This window comes from Ambystoma mexicanum, chromosome 4q (genome assembly GCF_040938575.1).
Source record: "Ambystoma mexicanum isolate Mex_15411 chromosome 4q, UKY_AmexF1_1, whole genome shotgun sequence".
Lineage (NCBI taxonomy): Eukaryota > Metazoa > Chordata > Amphibia > Caudata > Ambystomatidae > Ambystoma > Ambystoma mexicanum.
Window position 1 is genome coordinate 58,271,811 of NC_090928.1, and position 24,072 is coordinate 58,295,882.

A 24,072-nucleotide genomic window follows, 5' to 3' on the forward strand; every position below is an offset into this window, starting at 1 on the left:
CTTCTTTTACATCACTCACCCACACAAGAGTAGATGAAGTTAGAAAGCCCTGGGGTAGAAAGCTAGTCATCCTAGGGAAAACAACCAGAAGTCTAAGCAAGTGTACAGAAAGTAGGGGGTCACAGTTCTAATAGGTCTAAATGGGGGGGGGCTATGGACCCCTGGGCTAAAACTGGATCCCAGGAGAGACGACCGAGAGAGACACAACCTTAGCACCACTTCTTAAACCCTTATCCGGCGAGTGTCTGGCAATGAACCACTTGCCTGTCCCCTATTCTGAAATGTAACCATTGAACAAGAAAGGACACTAAACTGTACAAAATGTAAACATTAGGATGTCTCTGAGTTCCTTGGGCCCACGTGACACGTTAGATATGTTCCAATATAAGCTTTGTATTTTGTTTTTCAACAGCAATTAAAACATAGGTTTCATCTTTCAAGAATATATATCTGAAATATAAAAGTTATTATTTTATAAATGCATGTAGAAACCCATTGTGATTACACAGATGTGCATGCGCACAAGTTTAAAAAAGGAAATACACTACATTACACTTGTTCTGGTTTAGCCCTGCATACATAATAGATGCCGTGGGGAGGGGGTTAAGTATCCAAGGAGATTAACCTTGGGGATGAAAGATATGGCAAGACTGCTCACTCCAAATGGCTAACACTCATTAAGTTTTACATAACAAAAAGGGCCATCTTGACCAAGATCCCTGAATAAATGGGACATAGCCCACTGTGAGAAACCTGAAGGTATCTCACCCGCTGGTCCCTGGGGATCTGTCATCCAGGTGGCCAGGACCCAATTCCTGGGGGTGGACCAGTGCAGGAGGATCGGGGAGTGGAAGTGGGACACCGGAGGGTGAGACATGGTATTCCCTTCCCAATAACACCTTTTCCCCCATCCTACCAGGTAGGATACTTAGGAGCTCATCCCCCCCTTTTCCGACACAAACACTTTCTCACAGACAGTTCACCGTGAGCGACAATGAACTAACACCTGTACTGTATACCTGACATGTCCCAGTATAAGGGGCAGGCATAGTGAGGCCATTACACACAACTGACTTCCCTCACACTGCTCCACATGGATAAAAGGCAGAGCCTGATGGGACACTCTAAGGAAGGCAGAACACATGAAGATGCAGCAGCTCCGAGATGGCAGTTTAATATGAGGAGAAATATGGCAAGACCAGAAAGAGTTGCAAGGAGGAAGTTGCCCTTAGCCTTTTCGGAAGAACCTTCGAGAGTAAGAAACATAAGACCGGGAATTAAAGCTGAAGAAAGGTGCATTGTGTGTTGAAGGTGCCCTGGGCTCTCCCGCATGGATAGCTGAGGCAGGGAGGAGCTGTTGCCGCCATTGTACTGTTCTTGGCTCCTACAACAAAGCAGCACCAGTAAAGTAAGCTCTGCCGGTGAGTCGGAGAGACTGATAGCAGACCGGTCTGTTAGAACCAAGGTTGCAAGCAGCAACATTGTATAAAGAGAACCAAGTGTGAAGCGTTGGCGATGAGCGACATGAGTACAATTGCAACTCAAGAAGTAATTGAACTTTGTGATTGAACTTTGTGAGGCAAACCCAGGATACCATATACAGAGTGGTCCAGCACCACGTGGGTGCTCACTCGAAGGTCTCTGTTAGCTATCCAACAGAGAGTGTAAAATTGTGAACTGTAACATCAAAGTGGTCCTGCAACAGCTGAAGCCAAACCCTGTGCACATTTGAAAGTCTTCGATAGCTCATACAAACTGTAATTGGTCTGAACCTGGCTGAGGGAGACTAATTGTTAAAAGGGATCTGAGCACGGCTGAGGGGATACAGGATGAACGGTGAACTATGAGTCACCTGAAAAGGGATTGTGCAAGCAAAACGGATCTGAGCCAGACTAAGGGGAATCCAGGGTGAAGAGTGAATTGCCCTATGTGAATACCTGGAAAGGAACTTTTTGTTTGTTCAATACATCAGGCCATTTCAAGCAAGACACTTTTGATAAATTAAGAGACTTGGGCATAGAATGCCCTGATGCTTGTAATAGAACTTTGTCTTCATGCCGAAGAAGCCACAGTGTGTGCTATGCTCGAGTGAACCACCTTGTCCTGTGCTGAAAATGTGGGAAAGGGAGGCCAACCGTCTGAACATCCTGACTTATCTTTTTGTAAACACTTCTTTCCTTTTTATGAACATTACCCCACACTATTTGTAACTTGGCGGTAAGGATTGGCAATAGGTTTTTTAGGAGAGGCCCTTTTTATTTTGACGAGACTCTACTAGGACTGCATTATTATTATTTGATGGTTGTAGCTTCCTCCCATCTTAGATTTAGATAGGTGTTTACCACAACCTTGATAACGTTTAATAAAGACCCTTGAACTGTAGTCACTTGTGTCTGTCTTAATTTGATACCATGCCTTCCTTACACCACCCACATTCAAGAGGATACTCTAATAAATACATCTTCAAATTCCACCAAGACAGAATCTATGGTGCCCTAAGCTGATGAGAATCAGAACTGTTCACATTACAACCTAGTATGTGAGAAGGCAGGTCTGACCTCTAAGGCTAGGATACATTTAATATTTCGCCTTGTGTCATGGCTCCTAAAAATCCTGACCAGATGGAGCCAGGAAAAGCGTTGCAAACAAATAAGTCCCTATCAGCAAACCCTATTAATCATTAACTGAAAGGCATGCCTGGACTGGGGGGGGTTCCATAATTCAAGAAATAAAGCTAATTTAATGTTAGAATCAGAAATTCATTTACAAATGGTGTTTGTTATACATCCACAACCATATGACTCAGAATCAAAAGGACTGAAGTGTTCTGACTGTGAGCCCATCCTCTACCAAATAACTCTAATAATTAAATCAGAAATATTAATAAATAATTATCCTACAAATGTTTAATTTAAAAATGACATATTATAAAAGTTGTGTATCCCTGTTTTCCAGAAATCCACATTTCATCAACGTGCCATATTACTACTACAAGATATTGAAAACATGGTTTGAATTCAGAAGTGTGACATCAGGCAACCCTGCCTTTTTTATATTGAAAATGTGATCTACCTATGAAGATTTGGGGGGGGTGGGGGAGTGCATTCTCTGGGAGTGTCTAACTATTAAATAATCCAATGGAAAATGTGACCAATCACACAAAAAGTGTCATTGCATAACAAAGTATCTGAACAATTACCATTGTTAAAGTGTAACACACAGGGTATAGAGGGAGAGCGCCAGGTTTTTAAAATATGACAAGAAGGGGAAGACCTGTTCCAAATGGATGAGTGCTGAAATTAGATAATCTCTGGAAATGGAAGGGCCTTGTCCATGAGGAGGCCTATACCAGATTACCTTTAGGCAGACCTTCTTTCTTGAAAATGGAATAAAGGGACCAGGAAAGGACAGCTGACTGAGAATACCCTAGGAAAATTTGAGGGGCTTTGCTGGCACAGGTCCTTAACTCCTTAAGTGATGAGGACGAGAGTGCTCATCATAGGTACATGGGATTTGCCATTAGGCTAATATTTCTTAGCAGTTAAGTGGTTAAAGAACTATTCAAAAGAGCGTATGAAAATGACATACACATAATCTGACACTCTCTTCGATAATTTCTCTGCTAGATTCCAGGAGTGGTGGATATGTGGTTCCACAAGGGGGAGCTTATTCCAAATTGAATAAAGTGTGGAAGCAAAGTGCATCTCACATTAGATTATCAAGAGGTTCTATGGCAAGCATGATTTAATTGCAAAAAGAACCAATAGCATTTTTCAGCCCTGTGCACAGTGTAGAAGTGATCTGTGCAGCTAAACCACACTTATTAGTAAGTACATCCAATCACATTGTACTCCATTTTCTCACTGGTGTAGTCAACTACTTAGGCTGTCGATCTCAGCCTAATCGTGAATTGCTTGATTACTTGCGACCTGTGAAAGCTATAGCTACTTCAAAAGGGACATTGGGTGTCATGTGCCTGGGTCGGTGGTGCCTGTGGCATCAATGGAGGACTTGCCCCCATTGAACTACGCCGTCCTGTTCCCTCGCGTACGGCTTCAGCGGTCTAGATGCTGTCCAACATGGCCACTGCCGGGAGGTTCTTAATCCCTCCTCTCCCGGCGGTCGGCACGTTGCAACCGCAGAGTTCGTTCTCTTTGCTGTGGCACTGAAGCAAAGTATTTTCCTCTTTGTTCCATACCGGAACGCCCTGTCCTTAAGCCATTCTCTTTCTCTCCTCGCCGGCGGCCACAGTGCCTCTCTCCGCCTGCTCCCTCTCAGGATTCTCTTGGGTTCCCGCTATCGGCTGGGTTCTATGAGCACCCTACTCACAGCCATCTTGATACCCTCCGCTTCACTTTCTCTTTCTCTCATGTTTCTCTTGTCTGTGCGGTGCTCTTTTTGACACTTCACCCTCTCTCTCTCTCTCTCTCTCTCTCTCTCTCACGCTTTCAGTTCTTCCTTTTCTCCTCTGGCTGTGTTTCACATTTCCTTACCTACGGAGTCCCATCTCTTATTCATTTCTCTCCATTGCATCGGTCTGATTACGCTCAGAGCCAATCCTCGACCTGCACCCTCCACACTGAGCTGTGCCTACCTTCCGGTTGTGAGGCTGCAAGCCTCTTCTGGAGTTTCTTGGGAGATCACACTACGCAAACAGCACTCCTACCTACTGGGGTTTTTAATGTCTATTGAGGCTTTTTCCCCACTCTGCAGACCTGTGGCCCCTCTCCCGAGATAGACAGTCACTGTGGCTTCCTTTCAGGTAGGCCCTACCTCCATTAAAAAAAAAGGACTACCGTTCATGAAGACGCTCTTTGAGGACCAGCATTGACACCAGCTCATCAAGTGAGGAGTAAGAGGCGATCAGCGATTCAGGGGAGGAAACCAAGGGAATTGACATTGAGAGATGAACAGAGTTTAGTTGAATCAATTCAATATTCCATTTGATTATAAGGAAATGAATGTGATGCAGGAATAGCATGAAACATTTCCACACACTGGCCGTTGAGCAGCAATGTTATTGAAATATATAATCTTTAGATATCACTTTGTAGTACTGAAGATTAATATTAAGAAACATTTATATATATATATATATATATAAATATATGGAAAGAGAGGAGGAGAAGGCGAATCGCACTCCCGCAGGCACAAACATGAATGCCAGGTTCAAAAGGTTCGGAAAAAAACAAACAGACACAGTGTAAGAATTACTGATGTCTTTAATGTTTTCATAAGGTAAAAACAAAACGCATCGTGCAAAAAACAAGTACACGATACATAGCAGCACATAGAAGACAGAACAAGAACAGGACGCCTAGGGGCAGCAGCCTGCAAACAACGCGTTTCGCGCTATACTAAGCGCTTGATCACGTACGGGGGAGAAGGTTGGACAGTGTAAATACATTTTCAATAGTGGTCCTTCAACTATGTCAATGGCAATGGCTATTACCAGTTTCAAGGGGACAGGGGCGGCCATGTTGGAGGGGAGTGTGCATGTATGCTAAAACATAAAAGATTAGAGCACAGTGCTTTGCAAATGCTTTTATCCAGCAAGAAGGACCTCAAACATGTAAAAATACATATGAGGGGACTTGACAACATATCAATACAAAATGTATAAATTATTAGTGTGATAATCGCATAGCATAAAAGATGTAATAAGCCACACTCGAAGTATTAAAAGGTCTCCCATATAAATGCATAGTTAGTCCAGTGGCAAAAGTTATTCCCAACACTAAAAATAGACAATGCAATACAATAACAAATGAAACTAGTCAACCACAATTAGATGTAAAATCAGGTTAAAAGCAGTCGGACTGGACCTGAATGTTAGAAATTAGCAGCAGAATAATATAGCCGGCAAAATATTTTTTAGTGCAAACAGCAGAGATAGTAGCTAAAACATCAAATATCAATTATAAAGTGCAAAAGAGCAAGATAAAGCAGCAAGGCACCAATATGCCTATCCAGCCTCCAATTGGTGGATATTATAAAGTGCTGGTGCATCCATCTGATGAACTGTGCAAAAATTGCAAAAATTAGCAGCTGAATCATCAAAGTGCAAATGCAAAACTTGATGTTAAAATATCTAAAACTGAAGGCACAAAGGTAGTATAGCAGATCCAGAGCATACAGTAGACTAGAACAAAAATTTCGAAGCATTGAAGGATAATACAAAGTATTATCAGAAAATGAAGGGAATGAACAATATAACTAAAACAAAGGACCACATGTAAATCCCCAAGATAAGCAAGGCATAGTTGAGACAACACTCCCCCAGTTGCAAAATAATCAGCTAAAACAGACAGGTGAAACCAAATAATGAGCATAAGTGCAAAAACAGAAAAAGATCAGTCAATACCTGCGACTGAACCAACAGAAATAGAGCAGCATTGTGACCTCTGGGAAATTTTGTGTCAAGATCCAAAATGAATCTGGTTTCGAGTTGTCTCAGCCTCAAAGTACGGTCACCACCCCTTGGATGAGGGGGTACATGTGCCACAGCGAAAAATGTTAGTAAGTTAGCATCATTGTTGTGTGCAGATTTAAAATGCTTGGCCATAGGATATGTCGGATCAGAGTTCTTGATGGCCCTCAAATGTTGAAGAATTCTGAGTTTGAGTTTACAAGTGGTACTGCCCACATACCAGCGCCCACAAGGGCACGAAAGCACATAAACAACAAAATTTGTATCACAGTTAATAGAATGACATATCATCTGCTGAACCTGTGTAATGGGATGCAGGAAGGATTTCTTAACAATAGCATGGGCACATGCTTTACATTTCATACATTTGGTGAATCCAGTATCAGAGGCTGGAAGCCAGGTGTTAGATCGCTGGATCTTGCTCATAGGAGGTAGAAAACTAGACACAAACGTGCTCCTTCTCTAAGGGACAAACTTGTAAGTCACAGTTGGACGCTTGCCCAAAATGGGTTTCAAGTCAGCATCAAGGGTAAGAACATGCCAATGTCTTGATACGATTTTGCGAATGTCATTGGACGAAGTGTCAAAAGTAATGATGAGTCTAGGATCATCATTTGAAGCAGTTTTGGAACCAGTATTGTAAATCAAGGTATCTCTAGACATGCCACGAGCTCGGAGATATGCCATTTCTATTGTTCGTTTTTGGTAACCTTGCTTCAAAAAGTCCATAGCTGCTTGTGCACAATAATGATCAAAGCATGCGATGTTAGAGCAATTGCGACGATATCGAATAAATTCCCCATAAGGGATTGATTTTTTGCAAGGTGTCGGATGACAGCTATTGGCATGAAGTGGCAAGCCAGTGTTGCTGGATTTCTTGTGTAATGCCGTACTGATACCTGAGTCATCCATCATGACAGTTACATCCAGATAAACAATTTTGGAACGACTGTGGCATTCAGTAAAACTGAGATTGACCTGGTTATTATTAATGCTTTTAACAAATGAGAGCCAGTCAGTTTCGGTGCCCTTCCAAATGACAAAAACATCGTCAATAAACCGCCACCAAGAGATAATCTGTGTCGGAAAGAAGGATAGTAATAGGTCAGAAAGGAAAGTAGCCTCCCACCACCCCATTGTGAGATTAGAATAGGATGGTGCGAAGGTACTGCCCATCGCAGTCCCCCTTACTTGCCGATAAAAATGACCTTCAAAAAGAAAAACATTGTTGTGTAAACAGAATGAAAGCATGTCCAAAATCATAGTGCTATGTCCAAGGTGATTTAAAGAACGAGTGTCCAAGAAGTATTTACATGCAGATATACCAACAGTGTGGCTGATAGATGTGTACAGCGAAACTACATCTAAGGTGGCTAAAAGTAAGCCTTCCTCCCAAGGTATATTAGTAACGTGTTGCAAAAAATCCTTAGTGAATGTGATGCAGGAATAGCATGAAACATTTCCACACACTGGCCGTTGAGCAGCAATGTTATTGAAATATATAATCTTTAGATATCACTTTGTAGTACTGAAGATTAATATTAAGAAACATTTATATATATATATATATATATATATATCTGTTGATATAGGGAGCGAATGTCTGTGTATATTGGACCTTAGTTAGAAATTCATAAGCGATTGATTTGCTTCTGTAGACAAGCAGCCTATATTTGTGAATATTTAATATCTTGTGGTGATTTCCCCTGCATAAAGGGCACCACCTTTTGATTTTCTTTTGTTTAAATAAGTTAAAGTTTTACCTATGATATGAAATGATAGCTTATTTATATATAGCGCCTATACACAATGTGTTTCAAAGCGCTTCAAGGCAAGGGAGGGAACAAGGGAAAATACGACGACATTCTTACAGGCCATGAACAGTAAGGATGTGAAATTAATTATCGTACTCGGCCTGATGACATTTCAAATGCAAGTGCTAAGACCTAGATAAGGAAGGGAGGGGGAGAGTGGGAAGGAAATGGAAACAGACAGGCGACTACCGTACTATGCCGACGACATTTCTGGTAGAGCGGGAGGAAAACGAAAGGTGAGGGAGAGGGGTGCAGAAAGGGTGGGGAGGAATAAAACAAGCGACTATCTTACTAGGCCTGACAACGTTTCAGATAGTGCTGGAGAGAGGGGGAAGCCGTAAGGGTATTGGGGAGCGACAGACGAGGTTGCTATCATACTATGTCCAGGGACAATTCTGATAGAGTAAGTGCATAGAAGAAAGCCAGGGGAGGAACAAGGAGGTAGGAAAAAGAAGAGGGGAAGGGAGGAGAGAACAGAGAGTAAGCAGTCAAAATGAGTGGAGAAGCAAGAGGGGAGAGCAAATACAATTGCAGAAGTCAGTAGTTAAACATAATGTTGCAAGCCAGGATTCAAGATGAAGATGGGAACATCATGATTGAGGGCCACCATGAGTACAAGATGCAAAGGAAGTCCAGCATGAGAGTTGCGAAAGGGTGACCCACCGTGAATCAATGAAGTCCATAAAAGTAAAATCCAGCATTGGCCACAAGACGGTGATGGCGAAACCAGAATGTATCAGGACAGACTCCTGTGTGCAGGAAGGGGAGGCACAAGGGAACAACACAGGGTGGACCAGAGAGGGTGGGGATGGCCTGTGGGGACAGAGGCTGTAAAGACATGTTGGTGCATGCTTACTTGCTGTCTTAGCAGGGGGTCAGACTCTGGATCCTCCTGGTCTGAACAGGTATAAACAGGAATTTCCCTTTTCTTTGACTGCCCTTCTCTTTGGACACCGGGGCGAGAGACGCCCTTGATCTAAGAGTTAAGAGCAGGAAGGAAGAGGCAGGGCTAAGAAAGTGGGCGGGGCTTAGGCCAGGTGACCTAGATCCAGATACACCTGCTCCCAAGCTGCAAAGGAAAGAGGCTGGAGGGCTCCTTAAGTAGGGAAAAGAGCGGTAAGCATGAAGGCACCAGGTGGGCGGGGCTTGCTAAGTGGTGAAAAAGAGCGGCAACCAGGAAGGCACCAGGTGGGCAGGGCTTCGGCAAGATGACCTAGATCCACTTACACCTGCTCCCCAGCTATAAATACAGCATGTTCCCTGTGCCAGAATTGTCGGGTTGGATTGTATCCCCTCTTTTACAATAGGGGCCCTATGGGAAACATCATTAATGGGCAAGGCCTAGGGAAATTAACAACCATACAGAAAAGGCCCATTTAATAGTGCTCTTGACAGTGAATGGCTTAGTTGCTTCAAAATTATTTATTTTGACAATACAAAAATAGCAACAGCTGGATGAATTTAAAGCGCTAAAAGGGCACCTTATTCATATTGTCATATTAACCACACAGCTTTACATAATTCATACATTTCATCATAAACAATCACAACATTTAAAACCCATAGCAAAACTCATAAACATACATCAATCCGTCTGATCTCATACCAAGAATTCATTTAGCTAAAGCATGTATAGCAATGAAGATGTGGTCTTTATGCATTCATCCTAAACATGCGATCACATGTTAAGATGTGTGGTTAATATGATTCTATAGGAATAACGTGTCCTATTAGCACTTTAAAATCATCTAGCCTGTACACTATTTTTGTATGGTCAAAATTTATAATTTGGAAGCAACTAAGCCATTCCCTGTCAAGAGCGCTATTAAATGGACCTTTTCGGCATGTTCATGGGATTGCATTCTATACCAGGCAGTGCTATATCAGGTAAACTTATCAAAAGATATCTTCAACAGGGCAGACACTTGTCTGATACAGATGTTAGGAAGTGACTTCTGGCTGGGCTTTTTGGTTAATGTTGTAATGTGAGTTATGGGTCGTGATGTCATTGACATAGGTACATTCCACCCACCTTGCTGTCCGAGTGGAGTGTTAATGTGTGAGTGGCTCTTAACTGACACACTGTGATCTCTAAGATCTGGAGGCTGGCTGGATGGGATGTGCCAGTGTCTCTGTACCAAATAACATATTTGGAATAATCTTACCTACAAAACTTACCTGCTGGCTCCGGTGTGGTGTGTGACCTAAGAACCCTGCTACTTCAGTTAACTTTCCCAAATGAAGGCATAATAAATACCAGTATTATGCTTCAACAGAGTTTTGGGGAGAAGATTTAAACAAATACTGATAAAGGTGCAAATAGAAGGACTGAATCTGGTTGGCCAGATTCCTTTAGAAATATCTTGCTTTCCTCAAAGAAACTATCCAGAACTAGACCACATCTATTAGAATGAGGACTACAAGAGTGAACACATGCTTTTAAAATAAAGGCTCACTTTATCCTGATCAGAAGCTGCTAGATGTTTTTTTTAATTTAGAATATGTTTCCTAATATAAAGCTATGTGATCGACACACCATCTCGAACAGAAATAAGGTAAAGAGGTGCAAAATAGGACCACCCCCTACATCAGACCCAGAAATCTGTATGTCACAAGAACTGCAATGTCTTTGCATTAAAAAGGTGCTGAGAGAGACTGTTTCCTAGTAAGGTAAGCTGGGGGCAAGAGTGCAAATGACTATACTATGATTGTTATATGATCACCAAGGCATGCAAAGCATGTAACACCAATTTTGCAACTTGTCATGTGACTACCATGGCTAAAAGACCATACATTCAGTTGAACTGCACAGCCTCCAAAGTGGAAAAAGTTGAAGGCCTTCATCAAGTTTTCAGTGAGAGGTTTAATCCTGTATTTCTTCGGGATCTGTACAATGCAACACTCCTCCAAATGGGAGAGGTCTCTTAAACCACTTGCCCCCTCTACTGAATTGAACAAAGTTTGTCTGGTCTCCAATTGAACATCAAATGGTGGAGAAGCAGGAGCCCAATCACAAATGTCACATTAATTGGCAGCCTCAACAGAAAAAGTAAGGCATGCATGGGCAGCAGCTCCTCCACAAGAGGCTTGAGAAGCTTGCTTTCCTGATGTATGGCATTCACCTGATTGACAGGAATGGAAATGAATTTAATATCAACTGCTAAAAAATTGGCTAATTTATTGATTATTTCTTTTTTGTTGCATCATGGTATGATATCTTATGTTATTCAAGACAATGAAGTTCATGGTGATTTAACTTACACAGTATTGATAACTAAATTCCAGATGCAGCCCTCAAATGGCGGAATGTTTCTCAGAAGCGCGGGCTGGGAGTCGGGAGGAATACCACCCACAAAGAGCCTTTTCACGTTGATGGCTTGGTCACCATTCATCTTGTGCATTTGTCCTTGGTCTTCATCCACCTGGACAGTAAACGTCCTGAGAAATGAGTTTTTAAAAGGGAAAATGCATCAGTATTAGAAAAGCATTGAAACAAACTACATGATTTTGACATGATCTCTCAGCTTTTCTCATAATTGCACCACTCATGTACCCATGATTGTAGCTATTCATGTTTTCAGTTACTATTTTTAGCCAAGCATAAACATTTACTCTCCTGCAGGCATGAATATACACCATTTCATACCCGCCAACCGTGCACTCTGCAGTAGCCTTTGGTAAATAATGAGGCAATCGTTGATGCCCGTCTACAATCTTCTTGTTTGATAAGGTTGGTGGTATTCTGTATGAGTCAATTATTGAACATTATAAACAGGTTTATTAACCATATGACTGCATTTTTCATACATATAGTCAGATTGTGTAAGCAAAACATGAAATGTATTTTGTACATAGACACCAGGCAGGCAAGGCAAAGTCCAGGATGAACAAAGATCTTAAGGCGTCCCGAGAGAACTGTAAAATCATTACAAATGTTGCATTATTCAAGAATACAAAAACAGATTTCCAACGCTAATTAGGTGTTCCTAAAGCTCCGCCTGTACACATGGTAGACATTAAAAGCTGTCAAAGATCATTTTTGGCAACCTCAGAACATATGAAAAGAAGCAATTCCATCTGTGACCACAAAGGTTGTGAATGACCACATAAAAACGCATTAAACAAATTGAGGCAGTTAATAATTTATCAATGAGAAAGATAATGTTTAGGGAGAAAGCAGTGAAAGAGGCAGGGGAGGTGGATAGAAAAACTCCACAGACAATCAAGCAGTGGGAGTGAAGAATCTGGGGAATGGAGGAAGCTAGAGCTCAGCAACACCACAGTGATAGTAGTGCATCAGAGAGCCAGGGCACCAAAGCAGCACACCTTTATATGGGAATTGGAGGCACCTCATAGAAAGAACACATGGAGCTCTATCCATAGCAGCCGAAACAGACATACGTGTTTTCTCCAACTTTGCAGGCTTCCAAACATCTATTTATATGCTGTAAGTAAAATAAAAAATGGCTTGACTGATTCCATTACTACACCAAAGCCGTAGGTCTGGGTTATATAAAGCCATGTTAAAGCAAGATATACATGATCATTTGAGGTACAACCTACAGATTCTCCATTCATCGTGACTGGAGAATTTCAGATTCATGGCCAGAGTTTTAATCATCGGATATTTTAAGTAACTGTTGTATTGCTTCTACCTGGATCGAAAGGCACACCCCAAAATACCGTCATCCAAACGCTCAGTCTCATTGTTAGTATACATTTGTTTCAGTTTATTTTCCCTTAGTAAGTGTTCTGTACTTGGGGTACAGAAAGCATGGAATCTCATGTAAACGAACAATTTCCCCTATAAATAACCATAACACAGTCTCTCAGTCCTTTTTGAGTGGTTCAGGGTGGCTGTAAACTTGATTGAGCACAAATATGAGGGACAAAATGGATGCTTGGTGTGAAAAATCTTGTCAGGGACAAATGAGTTCATATTTGTGGACCCATGCAGCTGTCTACTGTCTTACTGATTTTTAGCATTGCTCTGCCACATGTGAACCATTGCATTCAATTTGACTGGGCACCTCCATTTATTTGTTGGGTGTGTTGGTTCACACACTGAGTGCCTAGGAAATTAATTTTCCACTGGGCTCTTAATTTACGCTGGCATTGTCTGTGAGACTGGGATTAGTGAACAGATGACCGTTTGGTGGCAGGGCTTGATCTTTCTCTCACTCATTCTCTAGATTTCCTGCTCAGACTGCGTGCCCGACACAGAGTACTTTCTTTTCCACCCTGGATGTCTGCAGTCTGCTGGCAGTTTTGGCATTTGACAGCCAAATAATAAGAATAGCCAACACCTTGTGCAGGGGGTGCAGCCACATGGTAGATATACTCTCCTTTCAGGTAGGACGCCAGTGATAGTACACCTCATGGGAGAGCCAGAGGTGGGCAATACCGAAAGCCACTTGCAGATGGCAAAGCACATACACAATCTTGATTAAAGGCTGTGCGGCAAGTAGTTCTGCATGACGGGCACCTAGTCACTGCAAGTGTGCAGTGGTCAAAAAACGACCTACTTTAATTAGGTTGTTGTACATTTGGCCAACTCATTTTGAGTGAGCCAACCCAATACACACATACATAAATATGTTGGTACTGATCAACATTTTAAGATGAGTGGGACCCCAATTCTTTGCAATCTTAATTGCTAGTTAGAGGTGTGATGTATAAGGCGATTTACATGATACATACGTATTCTGCTGCAGGGATCCCTTTGCCCCCTTGCAGATTTCATCCCAAAACTCCTCCGAAATGTAATTAGATAAACCTCTGCATATTAAGTTTGGGCGAACATCCCAAAAACCCAGCTGCCAATTTCTGCTAGGATTTGGGTCTAGAGGCAGGAGAATATGGACGCATTCGGATGAGAAGTGTGGGTAGAGTTTGTGGTGTGTATTAGCCCTGTAACCCTTCCCTGCAGCCAGAGTAGGAGGAGTTGTAGAGCTTGGAGCGGAAATTAGTGTTGTGTATGTGTTATTTTTGTAGGGAAACTATTTTTTTTAGTTTGTCAAGCTAATGTTGTTTGGGTGCCAAATTGTTTTGGTAAGGCGTTTTTTCTATTTTGTTAGGGAATCCTTTTCTTTTTAACTTGCAGTAACTGGCAAGGTGGGAGAATTACATGTTTTACAGGCAATCAGCGAGTACAGCGATCCTAATGTAGAAGCGAGTGCGACATAGTACTGTGGTCCTCCTACCGTGAATCTGAGGAGGGGAAGGCACAGCTATATAGGATATTTGAAATGGTGTGGCACATCGACAATCTGTTTTCTTAACCAACAGATGCTGGGGCTGGTGGGGGGGGCACTGGTGTTGATTGTGTGGCTGGAAAGGATGGTAGGAATGGTGTAGATGATGAGAAGAACAGGGAGGAAAAGGAACATGTAAGTCATCTGGTAGTGGAAGAAAGGGTAAAGGAGCATGCCTCAGTGATAGAAGGAGGGCCTATCAGCACACTACTCCTGCACTGAGTCCTGTGCACATGGCTGCACTGTCCTCTCTATCACCCAAAGCCAAATAAGGGTGCAAGACGGGCCCATGGCTCCCCCCTGGCACACATTATGGGCAGTATGAATGTTCAGTGGGCTAGCATTATCTATGACTTGGATAATTTTAAGGGATCCTAACGGCTTTTACTAATAGAAACTGAAACTGCTGACAGCCCTTCTGGCATCCACCCAGCATGAGGTGCAAAGATCTTGGCCTGCCGCTTGCTGGGTACATTGGCCCCCATTAGCCACCCACAGGGCTCTTATATGGAAGTATATAAAAACAAAATCTTAACTTCTGGCACTGCTCTTGGCAACCCTCCAGACCATTGTTCATTGCTATTCATACACTTAGGGTAAAAATCAAATGCAAATCGGGCCTGGTCCCACCCCTTCTGTAATGGCTTGGCAGGCAGACTCTCCCTTGCTTTCATGTTCCAATGCCCTTTTGAACATATTCATACTCTAGCTTTCTCTGCGCCATTTAGTGAGGTACTGTTGTTCATTTCCAACCAAACAGCATGCGAGCCATATCTCTAAGGCAGTAGCACAGAGCAGATATTGTGCATACGCTGCCAATGGTTTGGGGAACAAGGCCCCATTCAACGCTCAAATTTGACTGTAGCTACAGTACCATACAGCATTGCTTTCCTCACATAGGCAATCAAACAATTTTATTGCAAGTCGAACACCCCACATACCAGGGGAGTGCAGCCTGAACAGCTAGGTCACATCCCTTCTGCACGAGACCACAATCATCCCCAGACATGTTTCGGCCTCATTGGGCCTCATCAGTGATGAGTAGCTTGGGTGTCTAGGCCGAGCAGGCATGGGACCCATGTCTGGGCACACCCCACCCGTGCCACTCAGGGTGACTAAAGCAAAACAATAGAGGTGATGGCTGTAAGGTTTAAAATTAATCTTAACCTCTGGCACTGCTCTGGACAACCCTCCAGACCACTGTTTTTCACCTGCCAAGCCATTACAGAAAGGGGAAAGACCATATGCAAATCAGGCTTGGTCCCACCCCAAAAGGGGCAGTGCAAAACCATGATGTTTTAGCAGTCCTAAAAATTTCAACCAAAGTGAATGTAGTAATGTAGGGAGCATCATCGCTTACCTGACTGCGTTGTCCCTTATAATCCAAGCATTTCCATATGGACTCAACCAAGGTCACTGTGTCGCGTTTTAATACAGCAGTTAAAGATTACACAGAACGTAAGTTACTGTGGTCATAAATGGCAAAACACTCTAAACCGTCTGTAGTCCTCACTACCGTCCCTCCACATCTCCACGAGCGGCGTCTCAGAAGACGTTAAGGTTTACGCAGTGTAATTTCAAGGAACATGATTTTGCTGCATACTGCTGCCGGCACAAAGGACGGAGACAAAATCTCCAAATTGCAGTATGTTGACAGACATTTTCAGCTATTGCTGTGGGTGTTTGTGTTGCACATGCACATTTTCTCACACTGTATGACTGGCTGAAACGAGAGCAGATCTTGCGTGCCAGGGAAAGCATAGCTGGGAGTGAAGGGCAATTGCTGACAAAATGGGATCTATTGTGGGTGAAGTTAGCAGTGAAGGCACTTCCCCACAACATTCTAAGTCTACTGAGGGTCCTGTATACAGATGTTCAGGTGTCCATAAAATATGGGATCACAGGGGAACTGTCTCACCCTTTTGCCTCAGAGAGGGGTGTGCGGCAAGGCTGTGTACCGGCTCCCCTCCTCTTCAATCTTTACATGAATGATCTTGAAGGTCATTCAGTTGTGAACAAGATGTTCCTGCCCTCTCTGGGTGACGTAATCCAGTTTTATTATATGTAGAAGATGCAGTTTCTGCTAGCTCTGACCCCCAGGGCAGTACGAAGATTGGTGGACATGTTTGCCTCTTTTATGGAGGGTTTTACCCAATTTGAGAGGCAGCAGATGTGGAAGAGGTAAGCGTTGGTATGGGGAGAGATGTATTGGGGGGACATAGATTGGATGAGTTTGGTTGTGGTAGAATTGTATTCACGGAGAAATGGACTACAGTCAAATCTGCAGCAAACTATTTTGCCACGTCCAAACAACACAGATCCTTATGGAGCCAAGAGATTTGCCAACAAATATAACTAAATCCAAGTTGATGGCCTTATGGACCCAGAAGGCATCTAATTATGGTATATTTTGCAAAAAGGCCAAATTGGAATGGGTAATTGCTATTTAAGCATTTCTCTCTGTGTTGCCTTTCTCGAGACTCGGATACTTGTAGGAGTACTGCACCCAGCCCCAATGGGCTCGCATCCACCATCACCTCCGATTCTTTCATAGGGTCAAAGTATGCCATTGTGGCGTCGGCCGTAAGGGCCTCTTTGGTGTCGTTGATGCCTCTTGTTCTGCCTTGCCCAGCTCCAGTCCTGGTCTTTCTTTGTCAGGATGCACAGGGGTTCAGTGAGGGTGGTTAGGTTTGAGAAGAACCTCCCACAAAAGTGGACCATGCCGAGATAACTACAGATCTCAGAGGGTGATGATTGCGTGGGTCCCACTTTGATATCCTCCACTTTCCTTGGGTTGGGTGACAGCCCCCTGTTGTGAAAGACAAACCCAAATAAATCCACCCTTGGTTCCATGAACTTGCACTTCCTCCTGTTTAGGGTCAACCCCACCTGGGACAATCTCTCCAGTGCTGCTGCTGAGTCTGGCCATGTGCTCTCTCAGTGATGCAGTGTATACCAGCACATCGTTGCTCCTGTTGAGGACCCCTGCAAGGCCTGCCAACACATCCCTGATGGTGTGCTGAAAGACCTCGGCCGCCGACGACACTTGAAAGCTCAGACACTTGTTTTCCTCCCACAATCGGGCTGTTTGGAGCCCACGTGCAAGAGAATTTGGTGGTACCCGGCCTTGAGGTACAACGTCAAAAGTAACTGGGCTCCCTGCAGGTCGGCCAAGATGTTGTCTAGCGTGGGTGTGGGATGCCTCTGTCTCTTGATCGCCTGGTTGGGCAGCCTCATATCCATGCAGATGCACACCTCTTCTGGACACTTTGGTTTGGCCGCTATGCTGATCAGCGACACCCAGGGTGTGGGCCCTTCCACTCTTTCAATGAGGCCGGATCTTTCCATCTTGATAATCTAGGTCTCCACTTTCTGCCGCATATGGAGCAGTACCCGCAGGTCATACAGCGCCACTTGCTGAATTGTTGGGTCGATGTGCAGCTGCACCTCCTGTCCTTTCAGGCAGCCCACTCCCTCGAATAGGCCCGGGAACTGCTCCAGCAGACCGCCTTCCAGGTATACCGGGAGGACATAGGCTAAGTGCACCAACCCTAGAGCAAGGTTTCATTCGCCACCAGTGTCACAAAGAACTTGCCCTGGATTGTGACATCTTCGTGTTGCACCATTGTGACAAAGAACCCATCCAGTGGTAGGGGTGATGAACCAGCGTTTGTGAAGATGACAATGGTTGGGTGCTGCATCGGTGGTGACACTGGCAAGAGCTTCTTGAACTCGGCTGCCAGGATCATATTCACTGAGGCTCTGGTGTCCACCATGATGGGCATCCTCGTGTTCATAACGGTGATGGAGCACTGGGGCTTCCTTCGCTGTTGCCTGGGGTTCAGGCCTATTGTTGAGATGAAGAATGCTTCCTATATGTCACCTGCCCCTTCTCTCCTTGACAGGGAAGCTGGTCCTGGCTTCCCATCCTCATCCATGGCAGCCACCAGCCGGTACTGAGGCCTTGGCGGTGTCCGGGGCAGTCAGGACGCTTGTGCAAACTGCCATGGTGCCCTACACATCTGGGCATAATGGTTGCCTTTGCCACACCACCCGCATGTGGACCTCGCTGCTGGTCGTGATGTGCCAGACCACCACAGGCCTCGCACAGCTTCTGGCACTCCTCCGGAGGCTTTTGGGTACTCTTCCTGCTCTGCCTTCCATACCTTAATGCAGGACTTTGGCAATCCTTTTGTCAACACTGCCTACACTAGCTACGGGCGTCCTCCCTTCAACGCCTCCTCGATCTGTGCCACCATGGATGCAGAGAGCTCCTGGTTCTTCCTAGCTCCAAGATTCTGTGAAAAGGTATGTCAGGCTCTTTCTGAATCTGGCAGCTCAGCGCCACCGACGAACAGTGCTGGATGATCTGCGCCCTTATTTCATCAGTCTCACCCACCAGCCGGCAGGTCATGGCTATCCTCCGTAGCCGAGCATGGTACCCATCTAATGACTCGGCCTAATGACTCAGCTGGACCCTGGTGAGCCTGCCGCAGGAGACACCCTTCATAGTCTTTGTGGACCAGTGGGCGGAAGTACTCCTGCAAAGTCTCGTTAGCTGAATGGTATGAGTCGCCCCGAGGTCGCAAGGTTTTGAAAATCTGATGCACCTGTTGCTGCCCACATAGAACAGGAGCATGGCCCTGTGCCACGGCCAAGGAGAATGATGACACAGCTCAAAGTACATTTCCAGCATTTCCACCCACATGTCCCACCGTGGTCCAAGGGTGACATCGAACTCTTGTACTGGTACTCCTTCTTGTGCATCATACCACGCTCCTCAAACTTATTCCTGTCATCGTGTTCCCTCGACCATGTGGCAAATGCCTCAGAAACCTGAGGTATAGGATATCACAGCACATCACTTCCATGTTCTGTCCGTTTCTGTTTAATTGTTGAAGCAAGCTGCAATGCTTAAATAATCAAGCCTCCAAGTGCACAATCCTCCTCCATCAAGGCAGGTGGTGTGTTGCACTGCATTAAACAGCCATTCACACTTCCACTAATGCCCCTCCCTTGGTCCTCAACAAGACCCTGCAAACAGTTTTTTAGAGCATGTCCCAAACACTTCCCTCAAAGTATGAAAATAAATCTGAAATGAATTCATGAGCTTGTGTCAGTTATTGCCCTAAATAAAGTCTTGTGCGAGTGTTCAATCCAGAAGCCCCCGGCACTAAATAGATTTCACTTTGATGTCATATCAATCACCAAATTGCTGGTTTGACTTGCGCGTAATCCTTCTACAACCAAAAAAGTAATTGGTGGAAGGTTTGGAATAAATCTTAACCACTGGCAATGCTCTGGGCAACCTTCCACACCACCGTTTTTAACCCGTCCGCGCCATTGCAAAAGGGGTCCAGCCATATGCAAATCAGTCAGGTACTGCCACAAATGGGAGCAGTCCAGCCTGAATTGCTAGGGCAGGTCCCCTCTGCACAGAAACGCAAGCAACCTCAGACATGTTTCAGCCTTGTTGGGCCTCCTCAGTGAGGTGCAGCCTGGTTCCCTATGTCCCAGCGAGCACAGTACCCACGTCTGGGCATATCCTCTCTCACATAGGGAGACAAACTACAACCAAAAAAGTGATGGGTGGAGGTTTTAAATAAATATGAACCACTGGAAATGCCATCAGCTCTTTTGTTTTATCATCACCCTGAGTGGGACGGGTATGCCCAGACGTGGGTCCCATGCCTCCTGGGTTGAGAGACACCAACAAGGCCGAAATATGTTTGGGGATCCTTGTGGTCTCCTGCAGAAGAGATGTGATCTAGCAGTTTGGGGTGGACTGCCCCTATTGGGGTGGAACCAAGCCTGATTTGCATATGGTCTTTCCCCTTCTGTAATGGCTTGGCAGGTGACGAACAATGGTCTGGAGGGTGCCCAGAGCAATGCAAGAGGTTAGGATTCATTTTAAATCTTCCAGTCATCACCTCTGTTTTTTCTTTGTTCAAACTTTGCTAAAGATTATGCTCGACAGTCTTACTTTTTCTATGAAATACAAATAATAACTCTGAATGTAAGTTTCGCACTGACTTAAATCCAGCTAATATCAATGCATAAAACCCCTGCTGAATGGCAAATGCTTCAGCTATCAAATGGCAACTGACCTCCGCCTCACTCTCTAAAAGATTTGAACAGAGGGTCCCTGGAATGGCCCTTATGACCCCCTATGGGAATGTCGACTCGCAGGATGAAGAATATAAGGTGTAACTCGCTGTTTGGCCAGTCACTGACTACACAAATGTATCAAAGATATGACCACAGATATCCTCTCAGACAGCCATTCAAACCGTATCTAGTTGATGGTTTCGAGGAGACAGAAACCATTGTCCTCTGAATAATCGATTGAAGGTCAGGCATGTCTGGATATGCCTGCCGTGGTGCCGCCCATGTTTGGGACCTAATGACATTAAAGCATGCTCCGTCATGACTATCGTCACCCAACTTCACACCCGGGTACTCAGCCTTAACCCACATGTTGTCCGCCTTATCCCCCAGTATTGAAACAATTTGGCTGTAGAGGATCTGAAAAGCCTAAATTGTACCAACCATTAATTTTCAAAAGCATATATCCACTTACCTGCTCCAGCAGTGGGACGAGGTATGGCTCCTCTCACTACTCTCAGGGTATGCCCCGGAGTGAAACGCATGCAGGTAACACAATTATTTTCACATGCAAGCACATGTTCCCACTAAATTAGGACAAAACCACTCTTCCCCAATGTGGGCAGCAAGTACATCTATCCCCTTGTGGGTCGGATGGTGTAGTTGTGTGAGTGCAGTCTGTAATAACACCATTGCATCACCAGCCATCAATGGATCAGATCGACTGACAATAAAGCTAGTTATCTACGATGTCATTATTGACATTCCGACTTATCCGCGTTGAAGTTACACAGACACGCACCAGACTGACATGAAAAACATGCTTATAGCACCTGTAGGTAGAGGACGGATACATGTACATAATGCTAAGACCCTTTTCTTTCTTTCGCCAAAGTAAAAATGCAAGTTGCAGAATAAACATGGACCAAGCTTGCATATGCTTTATTGCAACTAACTACAAGAAACCATGAAAACACATAGGGAACCTATAGAGTGACTGAAGTGAATTAGGAGGACCCCCCATAGTCAATCCAGAAGCTCGATTTATGAGGTGGTGTAAAATGTTGCACGGGCCAATGGTCTTCCTGCGACCCTGCTACGGTGCAGTTTGCAACAAATTGGGGCAAGTTTCAGCGGAACCACCTGATACCAAAAGCCAGTAGAACCACTAACCCATATAGGTCCTATAGGTAGTTAGTCTAAGCTGACCAACGAGAACACCCTGCAGGTTTTTGGGGTGGACTGGTTTTTTGTGATGTCACTCGTGAATAAAAATGTGTGACACAGGGATTGTACAGGAAAACAAGTCTCCAGCAATCTCAGCCCCTGAACCTGTCTGTATTGATAATAAAAGGCAGTATACTTTGCCCCATGGCTGAGTCTTCAGTTTTTGCATTGTGGAGTCTTTGATGGGCCAGAGATTCTCTGCTAATATGGGACATTGTTATTTCTCTGGTACACAACAGCTTCTAGTAAATGCTGAAGATCTGAAGAAGCAAGTTCCCCATATCGCTAGGCAAATATATTCCCCAAGTCTCTAAAGGTCAGAGAAGTTAGGAGGATCTTGAAAACAGTAAGTAGGGGTGAAAAAAAAAATCAGCCAAGCCCTAAATATCCACTATCAATCAATGTAGGACTACATTGGAAAGACGTACAGGCAGAACATGGAGGGATGTAAGTGGGCAGGAGAAAAGGAAAGCACATAATGCAGTCCCTGTTCAGAAGAATGCATTTTGGACCTTTTAGAAATGTAGGAGGAAGGGTTCCTGCCTGATGCAGTGAGGTAGGCTGCTTCATATTATATATGTGTGACAGAGAATGCTGGTGATGGTTTTGAATTTCTTCTGAAGATTTTGTATTAGAACCTGGCATTGCCATGGCTTTGTGTGGAGTGTTGGCCTCCAGATATTTTGAGTTTGTCAGCTAGGTGCTATGGCAGTGCTAGTGGTTATTACCTTCAATCAGATGCAGGATGTTCTGAAGGTGATAGAGGCCTGGAACACTAGCCAGGGCTTTTTTCAGAGGACCGGGTTTACATATATGAATTTCTTTGTGCCTGGGATGAGGCACACTGCAGCGTGGTGGATGGCTTTCAGCGGAGCCAGGGTTAGACTAGCATGCATGCATGCATGGTGTTTCCTTGATCTTGGTAGAAAAATGAAACTTGTTTAGCCCTATATCTCTAAGGTACAAGCTAGTACCAAAGTAGTTTACATGGGGACGCTTTGGGGGCCTTAATAGGTCAAGCGTGTCAGTAAGCAAAGTCCCTTGCATTCACCAGTAATAGTGGGCGCTCATTCAAGACACTTAATTTTCTGCCAACTGGAGAACAGCATGCTATGAGGGGTTTCTGAGGAGGATGGATTCTAGCTTGGTTGACTTGCGTTTCAGACAGGCACTTGACTACATTGAATGAGGGTGTGAGAGTGTTATAGCTGTTGGATGTCATTGAAACAAAGTGCCGCGTAATGGATTGATTTAACTGTCAAACTCCAGAGCCAACCTCAAATTGGTGAAAGGTGGTGGTAAGATTGATGAGGATAATGGCCAAAACATGTAGGTCAAGTGTACTTTATTTTTTTATGAGGGGGGTAGGCTTTTGTCCATCTTCAAAGTATCAGGAAAGATGTCTTCTGTGTAGATTTGAGAGTGTGAAGAAATGGATGAGGGCTTTTACTATGATTGTTTTAACACGAGAGGCTTTCAGGATATTGTATTCACGAGTGGTGGCTCAGAAGGTGTTGGGGATGGAGGTTGGGAGATAGTAAGATATAGTTACTGAATTTCTCTGCTTCAGTATGCCTCTTGCGATTGGAGAACACGTCTTTGGTATCACTGCAATTCTCTGGGTGTCTCCTTACCTTGTCACGTTTTTCATGGAAAACTGTTTTATGGCATTGTATTTTTCTGTTCACTGTATCAAGGTAGTTTGATGCAAGGCTTTTTGAGATTTGAGGTGCATTTTGCTATTGTTGGCGACCTTGTAGAGTGTTTCCTTCCATACGTTCATCCACAAAATAGAGATGCATCCATCCTGTTACAAGTATGTTGTGAATAAAACATGCATTTCTTCAAATCTGCAGTCACTCTTGAAGGCCTAGGTGTACATTTCACAATTGTTACTGATCCTCTGCTTGGTGCCTGGCATTTGTTTTGAATGGACTTGAGCTTCTAATTTGTTGTTTTCATAAATGGTTGCAATGCTTTATTTCATATAGGATCTTCTCCAGTTGAAATTTGGCAGAAATATGGATGAAGGGGGATCACTCTGTGTGCAGTTCTTAGAATTGACACTGTAGAAAATTAAATGACTCTTCTTTAGGTCTCGTTATTCAATGAAGCCTACATAAACCAGCTACTTGAAAATACATCTTCAATTGGGAGACCATTTTTCAGTTGGAAGGACGCAATAGGTAATTGTCCACTTCTTTGCTCCTTTACTGTATGCATATGTCTGGGCGTAGCCCAC

The 24,072-nt window shown here is 44.0% G+C and overlaps 1 protein-coding gene across 7 annotated transcripts in view; it reads right to left on the bottom strand.

Annotated features, from left to right (window-relative positions):
* The window catches only part of LAMA2 (laminin subunit alpha 2), a 3,027,572-nt gene that overhangs the window by 224,633 nt on the left and 2,778,867 nt on the right, over positions 1-24,072 (bottom strand). For all 7 annotated transcript variants that reach the window (XM_069607473.1, XM_069607470.1, XM_069607476.1 and 4 more), the window contains one exon: positions 11,506-11,682. In XM_069607473.1, coding sequence (XP_069463574.1) covers positions 11,506-11,682 — 177 coding nt within the window. The remainder of the gene's footprint in view (positions 1-11,505; positions 11,683-24,072) is intronic.